Raw genomic sequence first — 21,059 nt, 5'->3', positions numbered from 1 at the left:
ACAGAGGGGAATCCCACATCAGATGTGAAAAATAGGGTCCAAATGGAGGCATCTTTTGTAGATAGAGGGATGGTGTCCTTAGACCACTTAGAGAGCCTGGCTTCCTTCAAGGAATTGTCCTTCAGACAATTACTAGTATACTCACTCATAAATAATTTTAATAGATAATTCCATTTAACTCTGAATCACAAGACAAAACTGTTAACGCAAAAGTTGTAGCACAATTTGCCATGGTGTTCCTATAAAAATTATTTTGGGTCTTGTAAATTGAAAGTCCAACATCCACGTAAACAGTAATTTATGACAATAATTTATAGCAAGATGATTAAGATTCTGTGCTAAAATAAGGTATTGTAATAAAAAAGAAAAATGTAATATAAAACTATTTTATTAAATTAAGAGTGCAAATAAATTTCAAAGATGAACCACTTGCTGGCTTTACAGTTCTGAAGCTCTGAAATTTAAATATGCCTGACATGTTATTTTATAAGAAAAAGTTACTTGTGGTTTCGAAGGCAACAGAATCAAATAAACTTGGACATATTTTTCTTTAAAAGGCAGTGAAATCTGACCTGGGATGCTGTTTTAGGAACAGAATGGATGGTCAAAGGGAAATGTACCAATTGGATCTTAACATCGTGGGCTTGCAGTTCAGCCATCACCCGCTCTTCAATCAAGAACAAGTCCTATGTGCCAGGCTGCTCCAGCTCTGTGAGTCTTTCCAGGACAGGCAGAAGCAGAGTTCATCTCAGCTGCTCTATGAGAAGGTGAGGGGGCTACGGGTGACTTTCTAGGGCCCAACTCTTAAAACTGGAAGCGGACGCTCTTGGAATAGAACAGTTAGCAGAGAACCTTCTCTCTTAATGCCTAAAGATTTAACCCACTAGAACAGTCATCTGAGAACAAAGGGGAAGGTTTGACTTGTTGATGAGATGGCCTCAAACCTACCCCATAGGATGTTTGTCACAGATAAAGCATCCACTAGTTCATGCTACTCTTGGCTCTATGATGCAAGAACATTTGAAATTATAATGATGTTTTAGGGTTTCTGCTGCTGTGAAGAGACACCATGACCATGGCAACTCTTTCTTAAAAAGGAAAACACTGAATTGTGGTGGCTCACTTATCATTCAGAGGTTTAGTCCATTATTGTCACAGTGGGAAGCAAGGCAACATGCAGTCAGACATGGTGCTAGACAAGGAGCTGAAAGTTCTTACATCTTGACACACAGGCAACAGGAAGTGATCTGTATTACATTTGTGGCTTGAGCATATATGAAACCTCAAAGCCCACCCTCACAGTGACATACTTCCTCCAACAAGACCACACCTACTCCAACAAGGCCACACCTTCTATTAGTGCCCTCCCCTTGGGGGCCATTTTCTTTCAAACCACCACAAATGGCTTTAAGAGGCACCACTTTAACATCTTGCAATTTAGCATTTGTAACAGTCTTGAACTTCCTGTGAAATTGAACAGTCTTCTTCTGAGGATGACTAATTGAAGTAGTCATCTATGGACATACATTCTAGAGAAACATTAGAGATGTATCCATTGATTATTGTGCTGCCTCTCATTTAAGTTTTCTTTGGATTCTTGGCACCCAAACATTTTGTTAACTAATATTCTCTCAGAGAAAAAAAATTGTAGGTCTCAGTCAACTGAGTTTGCTTGAAATTAAATACTACAGTATTTCACTAACTGTGCAATGTTGACAGAGCCACCAGGTATCTCAGAATTAAATGTTATTGATTGTGTGATAGAATTTAATAGGAGGAGAAAATAGAGTAGTAACATGAGAATAGTCCCTATGGATACCAAAAATTCTAGGTTTTAGTATAGTGTGGTTCACACACAGAGGAGCTGATTCTGAAGTTGATATGGGTCCTTGAGAGTAATTTTACTTACAGATTTCTGCTCTATATGATGTGCCTAACAAATTTTTATCCCTTTTTAAACTTTCCTTATTTATTCTTTGTGTCTTTTACATTGTGTACCTCGATCCCATTCATTTCCTGTCCCTTCATATCTGCCCTCTGCCCTTGCAATGCCCCCCCCCCCGATAAAATAAAATTTAAGAGAAAAAAAAGAAAAGAAAGGAAAAAAAGAAAAAAATCTTGTCATGGAAGTTGCAGTGTGACACAGTGAGTCACACAATGAGCCCTTTTATCCATATGTCTTTACGTGTAAGTGTTCATTGCAGACTCATTGGTCTGGTTCGAAGCCTCTGGTTTCTGCTACACTATCAGTGCTGGACTGTCACTGGTACTCCTCTTAGATATCCTGTGTTGTGGAGATCCTGGGCAGCTTTGGATCTGCAGGACTGGCCCCTTCACGTGCACCTGTAGATCATGGATGAGGTGGATGTTGGAGTGGGCCAACTCATAACCCTGGTTCTGGGCCTGGGTAGTTGCAGGGTTGGTCAGCCCACCAGCTCTTCCTCATCCTCCCCACCAGGGTAAGCTCTCCTGCATTGCTCCTTACAACAGTGAGCAAGGAGAGGGGCCAGTTCTCCTGCTTACATGCCCTCAGGGTCAGCTCTATTGTGCTGGCTGCCCAGGTGAGGAGTAGGTCTCTCCTGAGTGCTCTGCTGAGCCAGTGAGGGGCAGAACAGCTCTCCCTAGTGTTGCAGCCAGTGAGGGGCTGGGCTAAACTATGTACAGCCCTAGCCTCTCAGCCTTTGATGGTATCAGGAGCCATGGACATCAACAGAAACTGAGGCTGCATCAGAGCCATGAACCCAGACATGGGCCCTGGCAACAGTTCGGGTCCAGACATCACCATGGCTCTGGGTGGCAATCAGGCTCCCCACCTCAACCTGCTTCTCACCTATTTCAGCTCTTCAGATATGCCCCTGTCCACAGGACATGACCCATTCTCTCTCTCTCTCTTCTCTCTCTCTCTCTCTCTCTCTCTCTCTCTCTCTCTCTCTCTCTCTCTCTCTCTCTCTCTCTCTCTCTCCCCCCCCCCCCCCATACCACACCATACATTTGCTCACCATAGTAGTGTCTGTCTGCTTGGCACCGTAAGATTCTGAGTGGGCTCATGTTTTCTCCTAGAAGCTTGAGGTGGACTGCGCCAGGCCTGTGTATGGGACTTGTTGTCCTGCTTAGTATGTCATGGTCCTGGGTAGGACCATGCTTCCTCATCACAAAGAGATAATAGTGCCCAACTGCCTGGCGCCAGGTTCCTGGTTGGTGCCGAGGTGTTGTGGGAGCCCTCTCACAGGCTGGGGCTAGAAAACCTGGGAAATTATACCATCTTTAAAACCACTAGCAACAATAATTTTTATTTCCATAGAGTACTATCTATGAATATATTCACAGAGTGGCTTTATCTTTACTGTCTATGCTCATAGCTCTATACATAAAATAAACTATTTGAGATCATAGTTCATCACATATTTCTACATTGTAGTCTTACAAATCAATCCTTATTCTGTTAACCAAGAAAAATGATCATTTAACTGCAGCTGATAGTGTCCCTATCTGACAGGCTAAATTATAAATACTCTTCTGTGTATTACTATGATATACGTATATAACTCTAACCTTTTATCCTATGTGTGTCTTGGATAAAATTGAGCTCCAACTTGATGCTTTGTCTCCAAAGTTGAGCCTGGGGGCTTCCAGCATCATTTCTGTACTGACTTGAAGAGCTGCCTTTACTGTAGTCTGATGAATATATTTATGTACCATTGTGTGTATAAGGTCCATCTCTTCTACTCATGTATTGGTCTAGTCTTACCTTGTTTTCATTACTAAATAATTATTAAATTATGTAAGATAGGATAAAATTTACACTTTTTTGTGTGCTTCCGTTGCACACATCTGGATTTAGGTTTCTACAGATGAGTTAGAGCAGCAGTCACATGTATATAAAATATAGCAAAAACCTCTTTTCTTGATTGCAGCTCAAAGCACTGACAGAGACTACCAAATGCGCTAGCAAAAACACAGAAATAAACCAGTTTACCAGGGAAACATTACAAGATTATTACTGGCAGATAAGGTAGGTTTTGAGTGAGTCCTGCATGCATCAAACATTTATTAAGTAGATTGGAAGATAAGCTGTACTTGCTGTGGGATATATAAAATTCAAAAAGTAGAACTTCCTACTCTTTAGGAGATTACAGAGATGTCGCCAGTCTTTCCTTAAGGCTTGTGTTTGTGTAGAAACATTTCATAGAACTACCATGAGAAAACACTGGTAGGTTTAATATCTACCAATGAAAGATTTCTTGATGAAAATCTTTGCAGAACTTCTGAGGAGAAAGTCTGGAGCTGGAAAGTAGAGTAATTGACTTGGTTTAAAAGCAGGATTGAGCAGACAGAGAAGTCGGTGACCTTGGAGATAAGATCTTTAGTCTGTGAAACAGAAAATCACCCTAGGTGGCCTGAGAGCCATTACCTAGACTGACACTCCATCACAGGAGCTCCAAAAGGATGTGACAGGCCTGAGGAGGCTTGAAGCCATGCAGGAGAGGAGGATACTGAGCTGATAGCATGCAGACAGGAAGCAGAAAGAGAGAAAGGAAAGGAGAAGGTCTAGGTGCAAGATGCGTCCATTAAAGTCATGCTCAAGTGATCTGCTTCCTCCAGCGAAGCCCCACCACCAACCAGTGGTACAACCAGATTTTAGTTAGGTTAGTTAGAATCCTCGTGATCTAGTCACTCAGCAGTATCATCAGGGGAGTTTCCAAATGGGTTGTTAATAACAGTATTTGGATGTGGGGTCTTTAAAGTTAATTAGGGGTCCATGGTCATGGGCGATGGTTTTTAATGTCTTAATAAAAGGACTTTGGAGAGCAGGATCTACCCACCAAGAAAGTGATACAGGTTGAATATTGAATGGTATTTCTCTACCCCCACGTATTTTAAATAACAGTCTTTCCCCAGCCCCTTCCTAGAGTGACCGATATTCAGGATCATCCTCATCATTACTTCTCATCGAAATCTCTTGAGAGCCTGAAACCTGAGCATGTCTGAACTCTTCCTAAATTAGCGGCTGCAGGGCTGCCCAAATAGAACATAAAACTTATGTATTATAAGTTTGTATTAGTGCAAATAAAAGCACTGACTGGTTTATACTTTTGGTCATAAATAGCAGAGTACCAACCACAAATGATCTCAATGTCACATAGCAAGAAACGTCACCAAAGTGTCAGGGCTCCCAGCCCCTTTCTTTATGGTTCCTTTCTTACGGCATGTTCTGCCCATTCCTTTGGGATGTCTCTGACTCCTCAGTTAGGAGGTTTCCCTTTTTCCAGAAAGTTCACATTTTAGCAGAGCACTTTTGAATAGTGATTAAAAAAACAAAAACCATTGCGGAGTCCATTTCTGCTGCATTTTCAGTGGACAAAAGGAAAGCATCATAAGGTAGAGGTTCCAGATGTGTGTCAAGTAGGGGGCGCAGATCGGTTCAGTCCAGCATGTGCCTCTACGATGCTCCATGCGACCCCAGCTCTAGCCTAGCAGCCTGCTCTCGGTTTGCAATTCTTTTCACAGCAACACAAAGCGAATGTACGACGCAGAAAGGGAAAAGGACCACGCCCTACTGCACAGTGTTTTGCAGACTTGGAAACAGATGAAATCTCTCCGGCAAAAGCAAGGATTTACAAGCACCCCAGTGAAGCTGCAGTTTCATAGGTAAGTGGCCGCTCTGTGTTCATTGGTCCTCAAGGAAGTGCCTGCGGACACAGAGAATTCACACTCGCTGAGAAAAGACGGTGAAGAAGCACAGTGATTTTATGTGTAAAGGCCTGTGTCTTGAAGATCTCAACAAATCTTACGAATCATCTAGAAGGTAGCTTGGTTGGAAAGTGGGCGAAGGGTTTGGACAGATGCACACCAGGAGGTAAGTGGACAAGAAATGAACACATGAACACACGAATAGCAGCATGCCAGAGAGACGTGCAAGTTAAAGCCACAGTGACACAGTGTTAGCAAACCTGTTCAAATGGCTAAAAACAGAAAGTCAAGCAAATGCCGCCAAGAATGCTGAGCAGCAAAAGTCTCCACAGAGGCAGCTTGGCACTTCCTCACAAAGTTGAACGTGGATCCGGCAATCATGCTCCATACATTAAAAATAGTGAAACATATATGAAAAAGTTAGACTGAGTCATAAAAGTGTGTCTACTATAATGTGGGAATTCTCAATCATGCAAGTTCCCTCCTGACAAGTCTTTGTCCTGCAGCTATCTTTTTCAAACCTGCTAAGGGTGAGTGTCATTTCAGGCAAGTAGGGGAGGTGTGTTTTCTGTCATTCCTCTACTGTGCCGTAGCTTTTAACAAAAGCATTTCTGACAGTACCTGAACCCAAACCCAGCATGGGATTTCATCTTAAACTCCCAAATCAATATGAACTTGAACTTGCTTCTAATCTTTTAAACCACTCAACACACCCATGCACCATGAACTCCAGAGGACAGCCACAGACACCACAAGGCTCTTCAGAATCGAGACCATAGTATGTGTTCCCAAGTCTTATTCCCACTGCTTTGAACTGCAGTCCTCACTGTTGACTTTTCCTAGCATTAGACAGATTTGGGCTGGCATTTGCCACGGTGCTTTTTTTTTTTTTTTTTTTTCCCTTAGAAACGCCTGCACTAAATCCCGAAGTGTCAGTTTCTCGGTTGATCCTAGCAGGACTTAGCCCCAGTAAGTACCCTTCAGATGAACCAGGAAAGCAGTGTGTTTAATGCTCCTGAGACCTCTCTGTCCTGGACAACTTCACCGCTCCTGTCCTACCAACCAGCCTGGTCCTGGTCAATCCTAACTCAACAAGATTGTAGCCACCTTTCCAGAGAAGACGAATTGTGACAAGAAAGCTTGGCACCGATATGCTGCCTCCTTCTCGTGTTTGGCTTGGAGCACAGAATCTGACATTCCCTAATAATACCCTCAGTGAGGCAGCAGAGTGAACAGCTAGACATACGTGGAAGGTGGTAGCTTATATTAACAGCTGATGGCACCAGTGTCCATGATACTCCTTAAGGAAAGGGGAGACAGTGAGATTAGGAGAGGTTCAGGAACAGATACTTGAGAAATGGCTTTAAGTGGCTTCGAAGAGGAGGAGAGACCCAAACAGAAGACAGAGGAACACCAGGGAGCACTTTACCACAGTCAGAGGTGCAGGGATGTGGTGGGGGGCATTGTATACACAGCAGGAAAGAATGTCTAAGCACACTTAATGCTTCTGAGAGACGGATTGGATCTCTGACATGGAGGAAAAGGCAGTCTCAGCTAATGCATGTTTTATAAGGTGGCAATGGCTGATGGGAACTAGCAGGAAGCTGAAGATAAAGCTGCTCATCTCATTCCAGCTGGAAACTCACCTTGTCAAGTGTGAGCACCACTTCGTTAAGCTTCGAGAGACCTGGGCTGACGAGATGGCTCAGTGGGTGACAGTATGTGCTGCCAAGTATGACAACCGGAGTTCTGTCCCCAGGACCTACATGGTAGGAGGAGAACTGAGTCCTGCAAGTTGTCGTCTGGCCTCTACATGCGTGCCATGGTGTTCACACGCATGAGCCACCCACCCTACCTAAATAAATAAATAGATGGAAATAAATGTATGTTACACACACACACACACTTTTTAAAAGGTAGAGAGAAACTGTCTGAGCCAGTTGCTACCAGTTACTGACTCCAAACCACACCACTGACGAATACAGAGAGCTCAGGTTCATCTAGATATTGGCTTCACTTATGTTCTCTGTTGGCCACTACTACCTAGAGGGGATTCAGATCACTAAGAGGTGCTTAAGATTTGAAGGTGTGAGAAGATGGCTGGAAGTCACACAAGGGGAGACCCTACCCCTACTAGACTAACCAAGATCTTGGCATTTCCAAATGGCTCAGAATAAAAAGGAGTCCACAAACCCAAGATGACGCTACCTCAGTAACTATCCCAAAGGGATTCTAGATATAAAAGCCTCAGAACTTATTAATAACACTAGTTCTCTAAATTACTGTCCATTAGAATCACCTGGGACTTGTAACAACCACGGTTCCTGTTTAATTGGGTGTGGCGCATGGTCTGAGCCCAAGAGTCTTAAAACTGAATCTCCCTGAGTGATTTAATATGTCATAACATTTGGGCGATTATGTTAAAGTACAGTAAGCCAGCTGATTGCACATTGATGGCTGTGAATCAGAGAAAGGCAACAACGGTTATCCTTGGTCTTTCTCCGAATGTTTGACTATGCACTTCACATAAAGCACTGACTGCATTCGGCCTTCGCATCAGCCTGACTTTCAGATGCGAGCAGGCATTTGTCTGCGTTCTGCAGGGCTGTGGGCGAGGCTGGGTTTTCAGCACACGTGCCCTGGTCTCAAGCCTGTACAGGTGTTACACGCAGTAGCCACCCCGTGTTCCGTTTCAGAAAGGCAAACGGCTCTACTAGGATATACTTGACAGTCTGTCGATCTTTAAATATATTCCGGAGCCGTAGAGTACTTACATCACCCGGAAGAGAAACCACCTTCCTGTTTGTAATCAGTCTTCACGTGTATGGAGAGGTTTCATTTCTCCCGACTGCGCCTCGCTGAGGAATTGCTGGGTCACATGGTAATCTGGTTAGCACTCTGAGGACCCTCCCAACCGCTTTGCAGAGTAGCTGTGCCCTTTTACACTCGGAACAGAGCATACATCGTCCCAAACGACTCTCTTCTGAAAGCATCAAAATAAAAACTGAAACTTGGAACTGAAAATCACAAAACTCCCCAATGAAGAAAAAGTGTTCCAGGTAAGTGAATTGTTGAATTGTAGTAGTGCCCAGTGCACACGGCTGTGAGACTTAAGTCAATGTGTATCAAGTACTTAGGACACACGTGTTCAGTAAGTACTGAGAGCTAGCCAATGCCAACAGTAGCAGAAACAGTCCCAGCGCTGTGACCTTCTTACTGTTAGTGCGTCAGCCCCAGAGAACAGGTGGAGCGGGTCCGCGCTATCCTTCCGGTTACCTTGTTCTACCTCTACACCAGGTCATGCTTGCGTGCCTTAAACCACAAGAGAGAAAAATGGGATTTTAGATGCATGACCTTCAGTTACATTATCCCCATTCTTCTTGTTACTTTTCTCACCTGAGGAGAGGTGACCTTCGAAAAGCCTGCAAATGCTGGTGGCAGATTTACCCACGAAGAAGAAACCCGTGAAAACTGCAGAAAAGCTTAGGAAGGGTTTTTTTTTTTTTCCCAAAATTTTCTCTAACAACTCCCAAATACCTAATTACTTCTGCTCTAAAGAATTTTATTTATTGTTAATTAGGATAAAAACGGACACATGGAATGAGCAGAACCAAGCAGAAATGTCAGGAGTGTCTGGGGAAGAAAGTGAAGAAATGCCACTTCAGAATGAAGACACACGAGAGGTATGTAACGTGCGTGATGACACCGGCCATCTTAATCTGCTGAAGTCTTCCATGGCTTGGTACACGCTTCTTGGAATTTGCAACAGATAGCAGACGAATCCAACTGTAAACAGCTCCCATGCTAAATTACCCGTCCTCCTCTTTTGGTTTCTAGAGATGCCCCTATCCAGCTTCAGACCTGGAAGGACTGGAAATGGATAGAATGAAGCCAATTACGCTGGTGCCGTGGCTTTCTTTCTCAGCAGAGTTAACCAATGTATCCAAGTGTTCACTGTAAGCACCTCAGCAAACTGTTTCTTTCTCATCAGTTGCCCCTTGTATTGTTTCGAATAACGATGTCGGATTTCTTGAGTGCCATTTGTTTGACACTGCTACATTTGCATATATGCATTTTTATGTTCCGTTGTCCCCATTGCTCTATGGAGTGTGATGTTATCCTCATCTTTGAAGTGGGGGAATTGATTCTAATGGAAGGTTAAGTTGCTTCAGGCCACATATCAAATACATTCCTGAGGGAAGCCTGAACTGTTTTTACTAGCAAGCACGATATATTAGTAAGTTTTATACTTTGTCATGGTAGTGATTTTTATTCAGGTAGGAGTGGGGATATAAAGTCACTGTTATTATATTGTCACCTGCCTTATTATAGAGCACCTATCACTTATGAAAACTGCTCCATAGCAAGAGGGCCCCTTGGACAGTTCCTTTCTTTGACAGTACAAATTTCATTCTTTCCCAGATTTCTTCCTTGTCCTTGCCTAAGACGTTATGTGTAAATAAATAGACGATTTCTCCCATCCACTAGGCTTACAGATTCCATCTCCCGTAAACAGGATATAGGGCACCGAACTGCATCTAGTTTTCTACTTCTCTCTCCCAGAGGAGGCGGATGAGTTCATTGTTGAGCATTGTGAATGCATCATTTAGCCTAGAGCTGGAACATGGACAAAATATTTCAGTAAATATGCACATTTATAAGCAAATGGATTGAAAAGAAAACACAAAGACTAGCAGACAGAGAGCACAATTAGCACCACAACCTCTTTCTGAGCAGAGAGGTCCAGCAAAAAAGCAGCCTTTTATTAGGCCCTTTAATGAGGGCCTAAGATAATTTATTAGGTAAAATGTGTACAAAATGCCCATCCAAAAGAAGCAAGGGAAACAAACCATGAAAAGAAATCAGTAAAGGAATGGTCAATATGACCGCTCCATTTAGGGGAAGGTTTTTATTGTAAATAAGGGAGAGAAAATATCCAAAGACATATGAAAGAGTCCAGAGCAGAGAGAAAGGGGAGTAGACTGGACATGGCCAGGACTATCCACAAGAGGGGAGAGCACACCAGAGAGCAGAGAGTAGAGAAGAGACAGCACAGAGAGCAGGGGTGGACAAACCGTGTGGATTATAAGGAGCCGATTGTATTGCATTATATTATATTATATTATATTATATTATATTATATTATATTATATTATATTGAGGTTAGCTGGGAGGAAGGACTCTTGGGGCATGGCAAAACCCATTTTATAAGTTCCTGAGGAATGCTGGCTTCTGTCTAACTGCCAGAAATTCTTCTGTAATTCAGTTCGAGCTCATTTCTAGACATATGGAGAGCCTGAGACCTGAAAGAGGAAAGAAGAGAAAGGAAAGAGGACCTACATGTCAGAGAACCTAAAAAAGGGTTGGCATGGTTAAGGCAAAAGGAAATACAGCCATGGCCGTGAGATGGTGTGGTTGGCTGCCCTTCACAGTGGAACAGAATCTATTCTTTAGAAAGAAGTAAATGCTGAGCCAAGGCCAGAAATGAGAGGAAAGAGAAATGGGGAGGATTAAAGATGGTTCACAATGGAAGAAAGCAGGCACAGCTTCCTGAAGATAATGTAATCTTGAGTTGATAAATGTTCATAACAGAGAGCAAGGTCTATGATCTATAAGGCCCACAGCAATTAGGATGTCCACACAAGACTTGACTTTCAAATATGCTCAGTGTATTCAAACAAGCATTCCTTATACTGTCAGGCTAATATAAAAGTTAAGCAGCCATCTCACTGAGCAGGAACAGTCATTTGGGCAGAAATGCTGCTCTAGGCTTTCCCTGGGGAAATCTCTGGTGAGATCACTTCTGACCTTTGGGGGCTCAACCCACATCTGCCGTGAAGCCCTCCAGCTGTGGATGGCACTGATGGAGGTCCAGGAAATTGTCAAGGATGCTGGCCAGCAGCCTGCATGAGCCCAGTGATGGTGCCAGAAGTTCAGTGGCTGCTGAAGCCAGAGCCACACAGAGTCTCAAAGACTCCTTGCTGATGGGTATCAACACGGAGGCTAGAGAAGCCATGTCTTGGAAGCACAGCAGTGTGATCCTAGAGACCATTCCCAGAGGTCCAATTCTTGTACCAGGCCACTGCGCGGTTATCGGGCTGTCAGGGCTCTCCTCTGGGGACTGGTTCACCAGCTAAGCATCGCCACCCTGGGGTTAGTTCTCAGCATATCAAGGCCTGTACTGGGCTAGGCTATATCTGAGCTTTGGGGTGGCTTGCCAGTTGTTTGCTCCTGAGGCCTACCTCTTTGGCGGCGAGCTTAGGTGTTGTAATATGAGCGGCAGGGCTGCGTCTCCGGCACCCGGCTGCCCATATGGCTTATGCCCCAAAATAATTACATGGAAACTGTATTTTTTTAAACACTGCTTGGCCCATTAGCTCCAGCCTCTTATTGGCTAGCTCTTACATATTGATCTAACCCATTTCTAATATTCTGTGTAGCCCACGAGCTGGCTTACCAGGAAAGATCTTAACCTGCGTCTGTCTGGAGTGGGAGAATCATGGTGACTCCTTACTCGGCTTTTTTCTCCCAGCATCCTGTCTGTTTACTCCACCCACCTAAGGGCTGGCCTATAAATGGGCTAAGGCAGTTTTCTTTATTAGTTAACCAATAAAAACAACAGATAAAATACAAAAACCACCTCCATCACTTAGGCATTGTTTTTCAGGTCACACAATATGACTTTTGAGTTGCACCAAGTGGTTTTATACTTACGTTCCTAGTGCACAATCTGTGTGTATGTTGTTGAGAACACCACACAGGGTGGCTGTCTCGGGGGTAACTGGGAAGATGGAAGAGAAGGGGAGACACAATAAACATCGTTTGTCCCCTGACCTCCTGAGAGGGCTACAAGGGGTAGACAAACAATGGGAAGAGGCTCCGGCCCATAAATTGATTACGGCAATGGGGACCAGGTGGTTTTAGGCCTAGGTCTAGGACTTAGCTCCAAAGAACAGTTCTAAAATCAAGCCTTACTCCTCACTGGGCCTAACCTCACGGGTTAGGTGATGTTATGACCAACAAGTGTTTCCATAGAGAAAGTGACCCATTTCTTTTCTATTATGGTGTTTGCCCCTGCAGGAAAGGGGCACACAGCCTGGAGCCTAAGGGATTTACAATTGTGTGTGTGTGTGTTTGTATATTTCTGTTTTTTATGCAAACCCTTCACCCCTCATAGCCTCCCCTTCCCTCTCTTGTAAGACATCTGGTTGGTGTTAATAGTTTCTTTGAGATATGGCTTGGCAGAATTAACAGCCAAACCTTGCTTTTAGTTCCTTTCTATTTTTGAATGTACATCTATCTTTCTTCAAAAATAATTGACTATAAAGAGAACGTTTTTGTCACACGCACAGGCAGGTGCTATTTGACCTAAAGATAGAATTTATCATTTGAAATAGTCATTCTTTTTTTTTAACTTCCTAAGGTAATTCTGAGGGGAAAAAATAGCATCTTACATTGTTTCTGATTTTGTGGGTCATCTAATGACTTGTTTGATTTTTTTTTAGATATGAGCAAAAAAGGAGAGCCAAAATTCAGAAGCTCAAATATTTTATCAAAATATTTTACAATGATAAGCAGGTTTCTTGCACTTCTGTGTCTCCCCTACAGCTTGATTTTAAAGTCATGTTTCAACAGATTTTTAACATTCAACTGTTATACTGGCCCGAAACAATTTGCTTGGAGGTATGCCATTTTCATTCATGTTTGTGTCTTATTTTATGACAAATGTGTCATTTTTCTTGTTAATGCCTGATATATATAGTAGGTTATTTCTTTTATATTATGGAATGCCTTATGTCTATAGCTAGTAATAAATGCATAATCTCCCTCTGCTGTGGTCTTTCATGTCTTAAGCACAGAATTGTCTGTTTTTGATCCTCAGATCTTTCTGTTTCACTAGAGCTCCCATCAGCCCTGCATATGTAGTGTTCCTCTTCATAGTGAAGGACCTGCTTAAGCTACTGTAAGGCCTACGGGTAGCATGAGCATCAATCACTGCACGTTTTCCTAGCCCAGACCTGGTGGCTTCAGTCTCTTGCCATGCCTGTTCTTCATCCTTTTTTCTTTCGTCCTTCCTTGTTGCTATCTTGGTTCCCTTTAGGAAAGCGGGTAGATGAACACTCGGCAGGCCCCTGATCTCATGGGTGCGCGTGGTTGACTACTGAGTCCTCAGCTGGTGGCACTGTCTGGGAAGGCTGTTGGACCTCTGTGGGGTGGAGCCTTGCTGGCGGAAGTGAGTCAATGTGAAAACAAAACTGAGTTTTTCTAGCTTGTCCCCGCCTCCTGTTCTTGCTGCTTTGTGAGCCCGTCGCTGTGTGACCTGCCAGCTTCCTGTTCACACCTTGACTGTATGAGGAAAATGCCATAGAACGGTGCTATTTTTATATAGTATTTTTCAAAAATGATACTGATGTGTTATTGAGAGTTTTTCTGTTGCTCCTGTTTTGCCTTTTGTTGAGTTCTCAATTATCTATTTTATATTTAGGTTTATGAAATAAGCAAAAGGACAAGTTTACTGGTTAAACTCTATCTGCCTCTGCCCAACAAGACAGAGCTGAAAGACAAGACTACCCTGGAATATACAGAATTTAGCTCCGATAAACTGGTCGCACCGCTGGATGGAGGCATAGGGAGCAGTGAGTGTTGACCATCTCCTCTCCTCGGCTTTCTTCATGGGCACCAAGTCCTAAATGAGCCTGGGTCACACTCATGAGTAAAGAATCCTAGCTGGGTGTTCTGCGACACAGTTTTTCTGGGGGAGATGCAACACGCATGTCTACTCACCCCAGTTAGGGAACCCACAACAGACCAAAGTGCACACCACCAAAGTCCAACTTGGTGAACCAGTGATTTGTACTGAGGTCGCTTATAGGAGCAGAAATGACTGAAAGACAGCTGCATCACCAAAGCCCACCCCAGCATGACTGACAGCTCCCAAAGCTGGGGACCTGGAGCCCACTGCACAGCCTGCAGTCAGCTCAGCAGGTTGAGGGCATTCTTTCCAGGTGCTTCCATTGGTCTAAACCTTTTCTAGGCAGCCTGGCTGGTCTCTGCTTCTCCCAAGCAGCTGGTCTGGTCTCAGAGTCTTCTTGGAAGCTCAGCTTCCCTTCCTCTAAGAGGGCTTCTCAACTTTTATTGCTCATTTTTGCTAGGGGTGGGGGGCAGTTTTAGTGAATCTGGTCAGTTTCAGGGACTTCCTGAAGCTATTTTGAGTTGTTTCCCTGCAAAGCAGAATGCTTCAGTCTGGAGGAAATTTACACAACACTAGCAATGGTAGTACCTGCTCCCAGCTCTCAGAAGACCCAGGAGGATAATGAGGTCTAGGCTAGCCTGGGATCCATAGCAAGTCTTTAAAAAAAAAAAAAATCGACTGGCCTGTGATGGTGCCTTTAATCCCAAAACTCGGGAGGCAGAGGCAGGTGGGCAGGTGAATCCCTGTGAGTTCGAGGCCAGCCTGGTCTACAAGAGCTAGTTCCAGGACAGCTAAGACTGTTACACAAGGAACCCCCGCCCCTGCAAAAAAAAAAAAACACCTCATTTACAGTATTTGGTTGCAAAAAAAATTATCCAGGTATCAAAATTAGATTAAGAATTTGTCTTGAATCAGGTCTTTGGGAAACATAAACATTGCCAAGAATGCCTGTGTTTCTCCTTGTCCTACAGAGCAGGAGCAGTGTGGGTTCTGGAATGTGAGCTCTGGGATGTGTACATGTGTTTGTGTAGGGTTTGTGTGTCTGTGCAGGTGTAAGCGTGTGTATTTGTGTGGTGTGTGTCTGTATGGGTGTGTTTTTGTGTGGGGTGTGTGTGCATTTGTGTTGAATGTGGGGGTATAAGTGTGTGTATGTGTGTAATTGTGTGGTGTGTATTTATATGGTGTTTGTCTGTGTAGGTATGTGTGTTGTGTATTTGTGTGGTGTTTGTGCTTGTGTGTGTAGGTAGATATCTTTTTGTCAGTCATTTTTTACCTTATTTTGAGACAGAGCCTCTTAGTGAATGTAGGCGGGCTGGCCAGTGAGCTCCAAGAATCTGTCTACTCCTGCTTTCCCAGTCTGGGACTGCGTAGGTGTGCCACAGGCCTCACTAGTCCAGGATCCCTGTAGGTGTGCCACAGGCCTCCTTAATCTGGGACTGCACAGGTGTGTCACAGGCCTCACTAGTCTGGGACTGCATAGGTATGTCACAGGCCTCCCTAGTCCAGGACTGCGTAGGTGTGCCACAGGCCCAACTTTTAACCTGGGTGCTGGAGAGCTGCACTAAGGTCCTGTTCTGAGCTATCTCCCAGTCCAGGGGACTTTGCTTCTGACTTCCACTCTTTTAATGACTGTAACAATGCTACAGGATGTGTCTGCTATTTTTAAATCAGTAGAGCAGGTAAGGGAAAAAGGAGGAAAAGAGGCACTCAGAAAAGGGATGAAGGAAAGGAGAACATTTCTACCCCCTTGTTATTCGATTACCTCACTCTTCTCTCATGCAAGTAGATTTGTTATCACGTCTCGGAGAACACAGACCAAAGCCTCCCCCCACCCCCCATTTCTTTCTTTCATCTTCTTAGGGTTTTCTTTTTTTTTCTTTTTTATTTTTTTTGGATTTTTCGAGACAGGATTTCTCCATAGCTTTTTGGTTCCTGTCCTGGAACTAGCTCTTCTAGACCAGGCTGGCCTCGAACTCACAGAGATCTGCCTGCCTCTGCCTCCCAAGTGCTGGGATTAAAGGCGTGTGCCACCACCGCCTGGCCTTCTTAGGGGTTTTGCATCTATTTGTGCCCATCAGGTGAAAAGCAGAGGTGTGAACAAATGAGCAAGAAGGAAGCCAAAGTAAACGTGAACCCCAAACAAACAAAACCGGGAAGGACAGGCTGAAGAGCACAGTCTTCTTGGATCCACAGAGATCAGAGCACAGTCTTCCTGGGTCCGCAGAGATCAGAGCATTCTTTTCTCCTATAGAAGCCCTGGAGGGAAGACTAAGGGCACCAAACATAAGGGAGCGTGGCAATAGTTGAACATGGTGGTGGTAAATGAAGTGGGTATAGAAGATGCAGGGACGTGGGCTGGAGAGTTGGTTCAGCAGTTAAGAGCACTGGTTGCTCTTCCAGAGGTCCTGAGTTCAGTTCCAGCAACCACATGGTGGCTCACAACCAACTAGAATGAAATCTGGTGCCCTCTTCTGCAGAACACTGTATACAAAAAAAAAAAAAAAAAAAAAAAAAAAAAAAAAAAGAATATACAGAGACACAAAGAAAGGGAAGTCTGGCTGTGTAGTGTATGGTGTGTGTAAGGTGTGTGTGTCTGTGTGCACGTGCCCTCACACTCACTCATGGAGTCTAGAAGGAGGTGCTGTGTCCCTTGAGCTAGACTCACTGGCATTTGTGAGATGGTCAGTGTGAGTTCTAGGATCCTAACTCTGGTCCTCATGATTGATTGATTTAACCACTGAACCACCCCCCACCTCCCACCACCCCCATCTGACTTTTTTTTTTTTTTTTTTTTTGCCAATGATCCTTTCTTACTGGAAGAAGTCCCAGGAAGAATGGTTACAGAATCCCAGACATAAGATATGGAGAGATGCTCACCTCTGTGTTTGGCTCAACATTTTCCTCTCATTTGCAGTCTGAGACAGTCCTCCTTGTAGTACCTTAGAGGGGAGATGAAGGATACGAGATGGAGGCCAGAGACTGCCATGGGTGACTTCCACCATTGCTCTCCACCCTGGTTTTTTTTTTTTTTTCTTTTTTTGATTGAGTTTCTCCATGAACCAGATGGCCATCAGTTTGGCGAGGCTGGCAGCTGACTAAACAGTTGAGCTCCAAGATCCACCTGTCTCTGCCTTCTCAGCTCTGGGGTCACAGAAAGCTTTCTTATGGGTTCTAGGGATCCAAACTCATCTTCATGTTCACACAAGAGGCATTTTGCACACCGAATCATCTTCCCCATTCCTCAACTTGTGGATTTTTAAACCAGTGATGTGTTCTAAATGTCTTTTGTAAACAGATGTGCCTTTTAATCTCGAGGGAAGTGAGAATGAAGAACTTTGTCTTTTAACCTCAGGAAAACTTAGCTATTCCCTCTCGTGGGCTTTAGATGAAAATGGAATCCCTTTGACACCCGTATCGCAGTCGTTGCGATCTGCATACTGTAGGTAACAAACTTTTCATGTTTGAGACATTGTTCTACATCTCAGCAAATGTGCATGCAAATGTTTGGGTGAAGGCTTCGCTCCAGCACCTCGCATCCATATACCCAAAGAGTCTGGAATGTTCTGATGGAAGCTCCATCCCAAGCCCCCTCCCCTGGAGCTGCCTCCAGACTCCGCCCCTGAGAAAGTCCGCCAACGAATGAACCCTCTCCAGAGATGCTCAAGACCACTCTTATAGGGCATTTAAAATGCCCCCCAGAAAACAAACACATGGTTTTTTTCCTTTCCCATCTCCTTTGGGGGTGGGGGTGGGGGTGGCCTGGAAAGCCATCCAGGAGCATTTGTATCCATTAAACCTTGGCTTTTATTTTTTAACTTGGTTTGATTTGGTCTGATTTGGATTATTGTGTCAGCAGAGAGGCTCATTTGGGTACAGAAGCTTTTCAGTAAAGTTAGCAGTAGGCTGCTAACTTCATTGACTCTTCACTCTGTGGCACTGTTTTCTGTGTAGGAGAACGTATTTCTTCCCTGCTTAGGTTTACAGTCACATGGACAGCTAGAGAGGGATTCCCATCCATACTCCTCAACTTGCAAAGGCTCAGACACTCAAAGAGTTCATTACTGAGGGTTTACATTTTCCCAGTCATTCCAGATCGCACGGTGGAAGGAAAGTCCTAGACTTCTAGAATGTACTTAAAGTACTCCATCTTAATCCACACAGTGTGGTCTTCAGCTCTCCAACTGGCCTTGAGTCAAGAGGCAGTGCAGCTGACTCGATGTTTATTGGTAGAAATGATTCACTGCTGATGGGGATTTTGGCTCAACCCATAGTTGAATGCCAGTGGGGTAACCAGGGAAGTCAGTGCAACATGGTTCTGAGGTTCGTGATAGTTTATGAGGCAGGTGTCATGAGACTCTGGGAAATCCAATGACAGCTTCCTTCCGTAGAAGGTATCTTGTATAAGTTTCTCTATCCAGTCTACTTGTGAACATGCAAATTTTGCCTCCACCCTTGTGTTCTGGGGCATGTGGGCTAACATTGTCCTAAGAGGAAGGAAAACATGTCGCAAGACATCAAGGATGCCAGGTCTTAGATAGCTTTTGTGACAAAAATAGAAAGAGAATTCAAGTTCAGAAACAGGAAATAAAGGAAGACTGAAAGACTGACCCGAACTCCAGCTGTCATGGCTGGGACTTCATTTGTGGTCATCATGTCCTGGGGTGGGTCAGCCACAGCTGGATAACAGCCATGAGAGATGTAAAAACATATCTATGAAAACATCAAGTTACCTGAGAACTCCAAGTGCATACTCTAAGGTTGCCTTCTTTCTGCTCTTAGTCTGCAGTTAAGTCACTGGGGTATGTGATGAATCTAGCTGTCCCACTGTTTGACTCTCCTGGCCTAACTGCCTACTTCGTCACATTGCTTTTTGTTATAGTTCAACAATGACAATACAACCTAAAGACAATGTTTTAAATTTTTTACAGTTGTTTTGTATATTTATTTTATTTTCACATTTACTTACACATGCATGCTGCAGTGCCCACGGAGGTCAGAGGACAACTTAGAAGAGTTCTCTCCTTCCACTGTGTGGGCTCCAGGGATAGAACTAAGGTTATCAGGGTTGGTAGTAGGCACCTTGACCCACTAAACTATGCTGCCAGCCCCTTAGGTTCATTTTGTTCCATTGTGTGCTTTCTTGATTTTACACAAACAATTATTTGGATTAAAGTTTAGTATTGTACATCATATAAAATATTTAGCCCATTATTATGTTTAGAATTTATAGCATACAACCAAAGAGTACTAGTCACTTTAGCATCTACTGCATTTCAGCTCCTCTGCAAACTTGAGACGGCACAGATGAAATACCTGTAGAGTTCTATCCTTAGCAAGATTATTGTCATTTACCATTTACCAGAAAACTGTAGAGGGACTAGAAAGTGAGGAGCACCAGTCCGTGTATCATAAAGATAGGTTCTCTTCTATCCTTAAATACAGGATGGGGGTGGGTTCACCTCTAGGTTCCCACGATGGGTGGGCTTTAGCCTGTGCAATATGTAACCTGTATGTTGTGTGTAGAGTCACAGAATATCTTCTCCACATTAGTGTGCTGAGGAATGTTGATGCCAGAGGTGTTCCTGGACTCCCATGGCCCGTGAACTCACAAAAGCTTTCTGACTGGGCAGATGACATCAGGATCGATCCAAATAATCCAGAGTATTCGGATATAACAGAGCTTATTATGGTAAGTTTTAGAAACTATCAATACTATAAACATATTTTATTTCCTCATATATATCTCTTACACTCTTTCATTATTTGCTGTGCATTTTTCTAGACGCTTAGGGTGCATGTGAAGGTAGAATTGGGGGCACATACGATTTTCAGTCAGAGTACTGGAATGTATCAGCTGAAATGATTGCTTTAGACCTGGTGGTTGGCAGACTGACCTTTAGGCTAACATCTTTTACACACCAGCCATATTATTAGATACTGAAAGTGATATATCAAGAGGACTTAAAAATGTTCTCTTGCATGCAGATACCATTATCTGGTCACCTGTGCTCATCACTACAGGCAATTGAACTGTTCTGGTTCCCAGCATGCTTTATTTTGACTTCCCTTCGTCCATATCACACTGACAGTGGCTATCATATCCGCCCTCCAGCTCTGGTTCCTAGTTCATCCACATGCCCCTTTCTGCCTTTTGTTCATATACAACATCGGCATTTTCTCTTTCTGTGTGAGTCCTGATCAGTCACGTTAGAAAGCATGTCAGCCAGAGTCTGTATTTCCTCAGGTCGCGTGCCTCCCCAGGTTCAATTTTTCCACCTGCTCAGACTACAACAGACCTCGCTGCTGATAGAGCAAAAACAGATTCTGAAATAATTCTTGAATTAAAAATAATTTCCTAAGTAAAGACTGTGTGTTTGTGTTTTACAGTATTTGAGACATAAAGGGCAGGAAATCCCAAAATATTTCCGTCTCGAGCAGTTGCAAGATGAATTTAACTTTGTGTCTGAGGAAGAAATGAAAAGGAGCAAACGCTTCCAGCTGCTGCAGCTGAGAAACGCCGGCCAGCTAGATCTCTTCCTTCTGCAGCAGATGCCTCTCTATGACAAGGAGATTCCCGACATAGTCTTCCAGGTATTGGTTCCCATTCAGGCACGACTCATTGTATGAGAGTCAGTAGCCTGCTGCTTTAAACCTGTCTTCAGCTCTATTCATTTTG

General features: G+C 43.7%; 1 protein-coding gene across 1 annotated transcript in view; it reads left to right on the top strand.

Annotated features, from left to right (window-relative positions):
- Window positions 1-21,059, top strand: part of Cc2d2b (coiled-coil and C2 domain containing 2B) — a 77,430-nt gene that overhangs the window by 19,063 nt on the left and 37,308 nt on the right. The window contains exons 9-18 of the mRNA XM_057779277.1: window positions 558-767; window positions 3,915-4,012; window positions 5,509-5,649; window positions 9,272-9,374; window positions 9,529-9,647; window positions 13,197-13,374; window positions 14,177-14,327; window positions 17,679-17,826; window positions 19,934-20,072; window positions 20,771-20,974. Coding sequence (XP_057635260.1) covers window positions 558-767; window positions 3,915-4,012; window positions 5,509-5,649; window positions 9,272-9,374; window positions 9,529-9,647; window positions 13,197-13,374; window positions 14,177-14,327; window positions 17,679-17,826; window positions 19,934-20,072; window positions 20,771-20,974 — 1,491 coding nt within the window. The remainder of the gene's footprint in view (window positions 1-557; window positions 768-3,914; window positions 4,013-5,508; window positions 5,650-9,271; window positions 9,375-9,528; window positions 9,648-13,196; window positions 13,375-14,176; window positions 14,328-17,678; window positions 17,827-19,933; window positions 20,073-20,770; window positions 20,975-21,059) is intronic.

This window comes from Chionomys nivalis, chromosome 8 (assembly GCF_950005125.1).
Source record: "Chionomys nivalis chromosome 8, mChiNiv1.1, whole genome shotgun sequence".
NCBI classification, from domain to species: domain Eukaryota; kingdom Metazoa; phylum Chordata; class Mammalia; order Rodentia; family Cricetidae; genus Chionomys; species Chionomys nivalis.
Note: the sequence above shows the minus strand (reverse complement) of the source record. Positions and strands in the feature narration are given on the sequence as shown.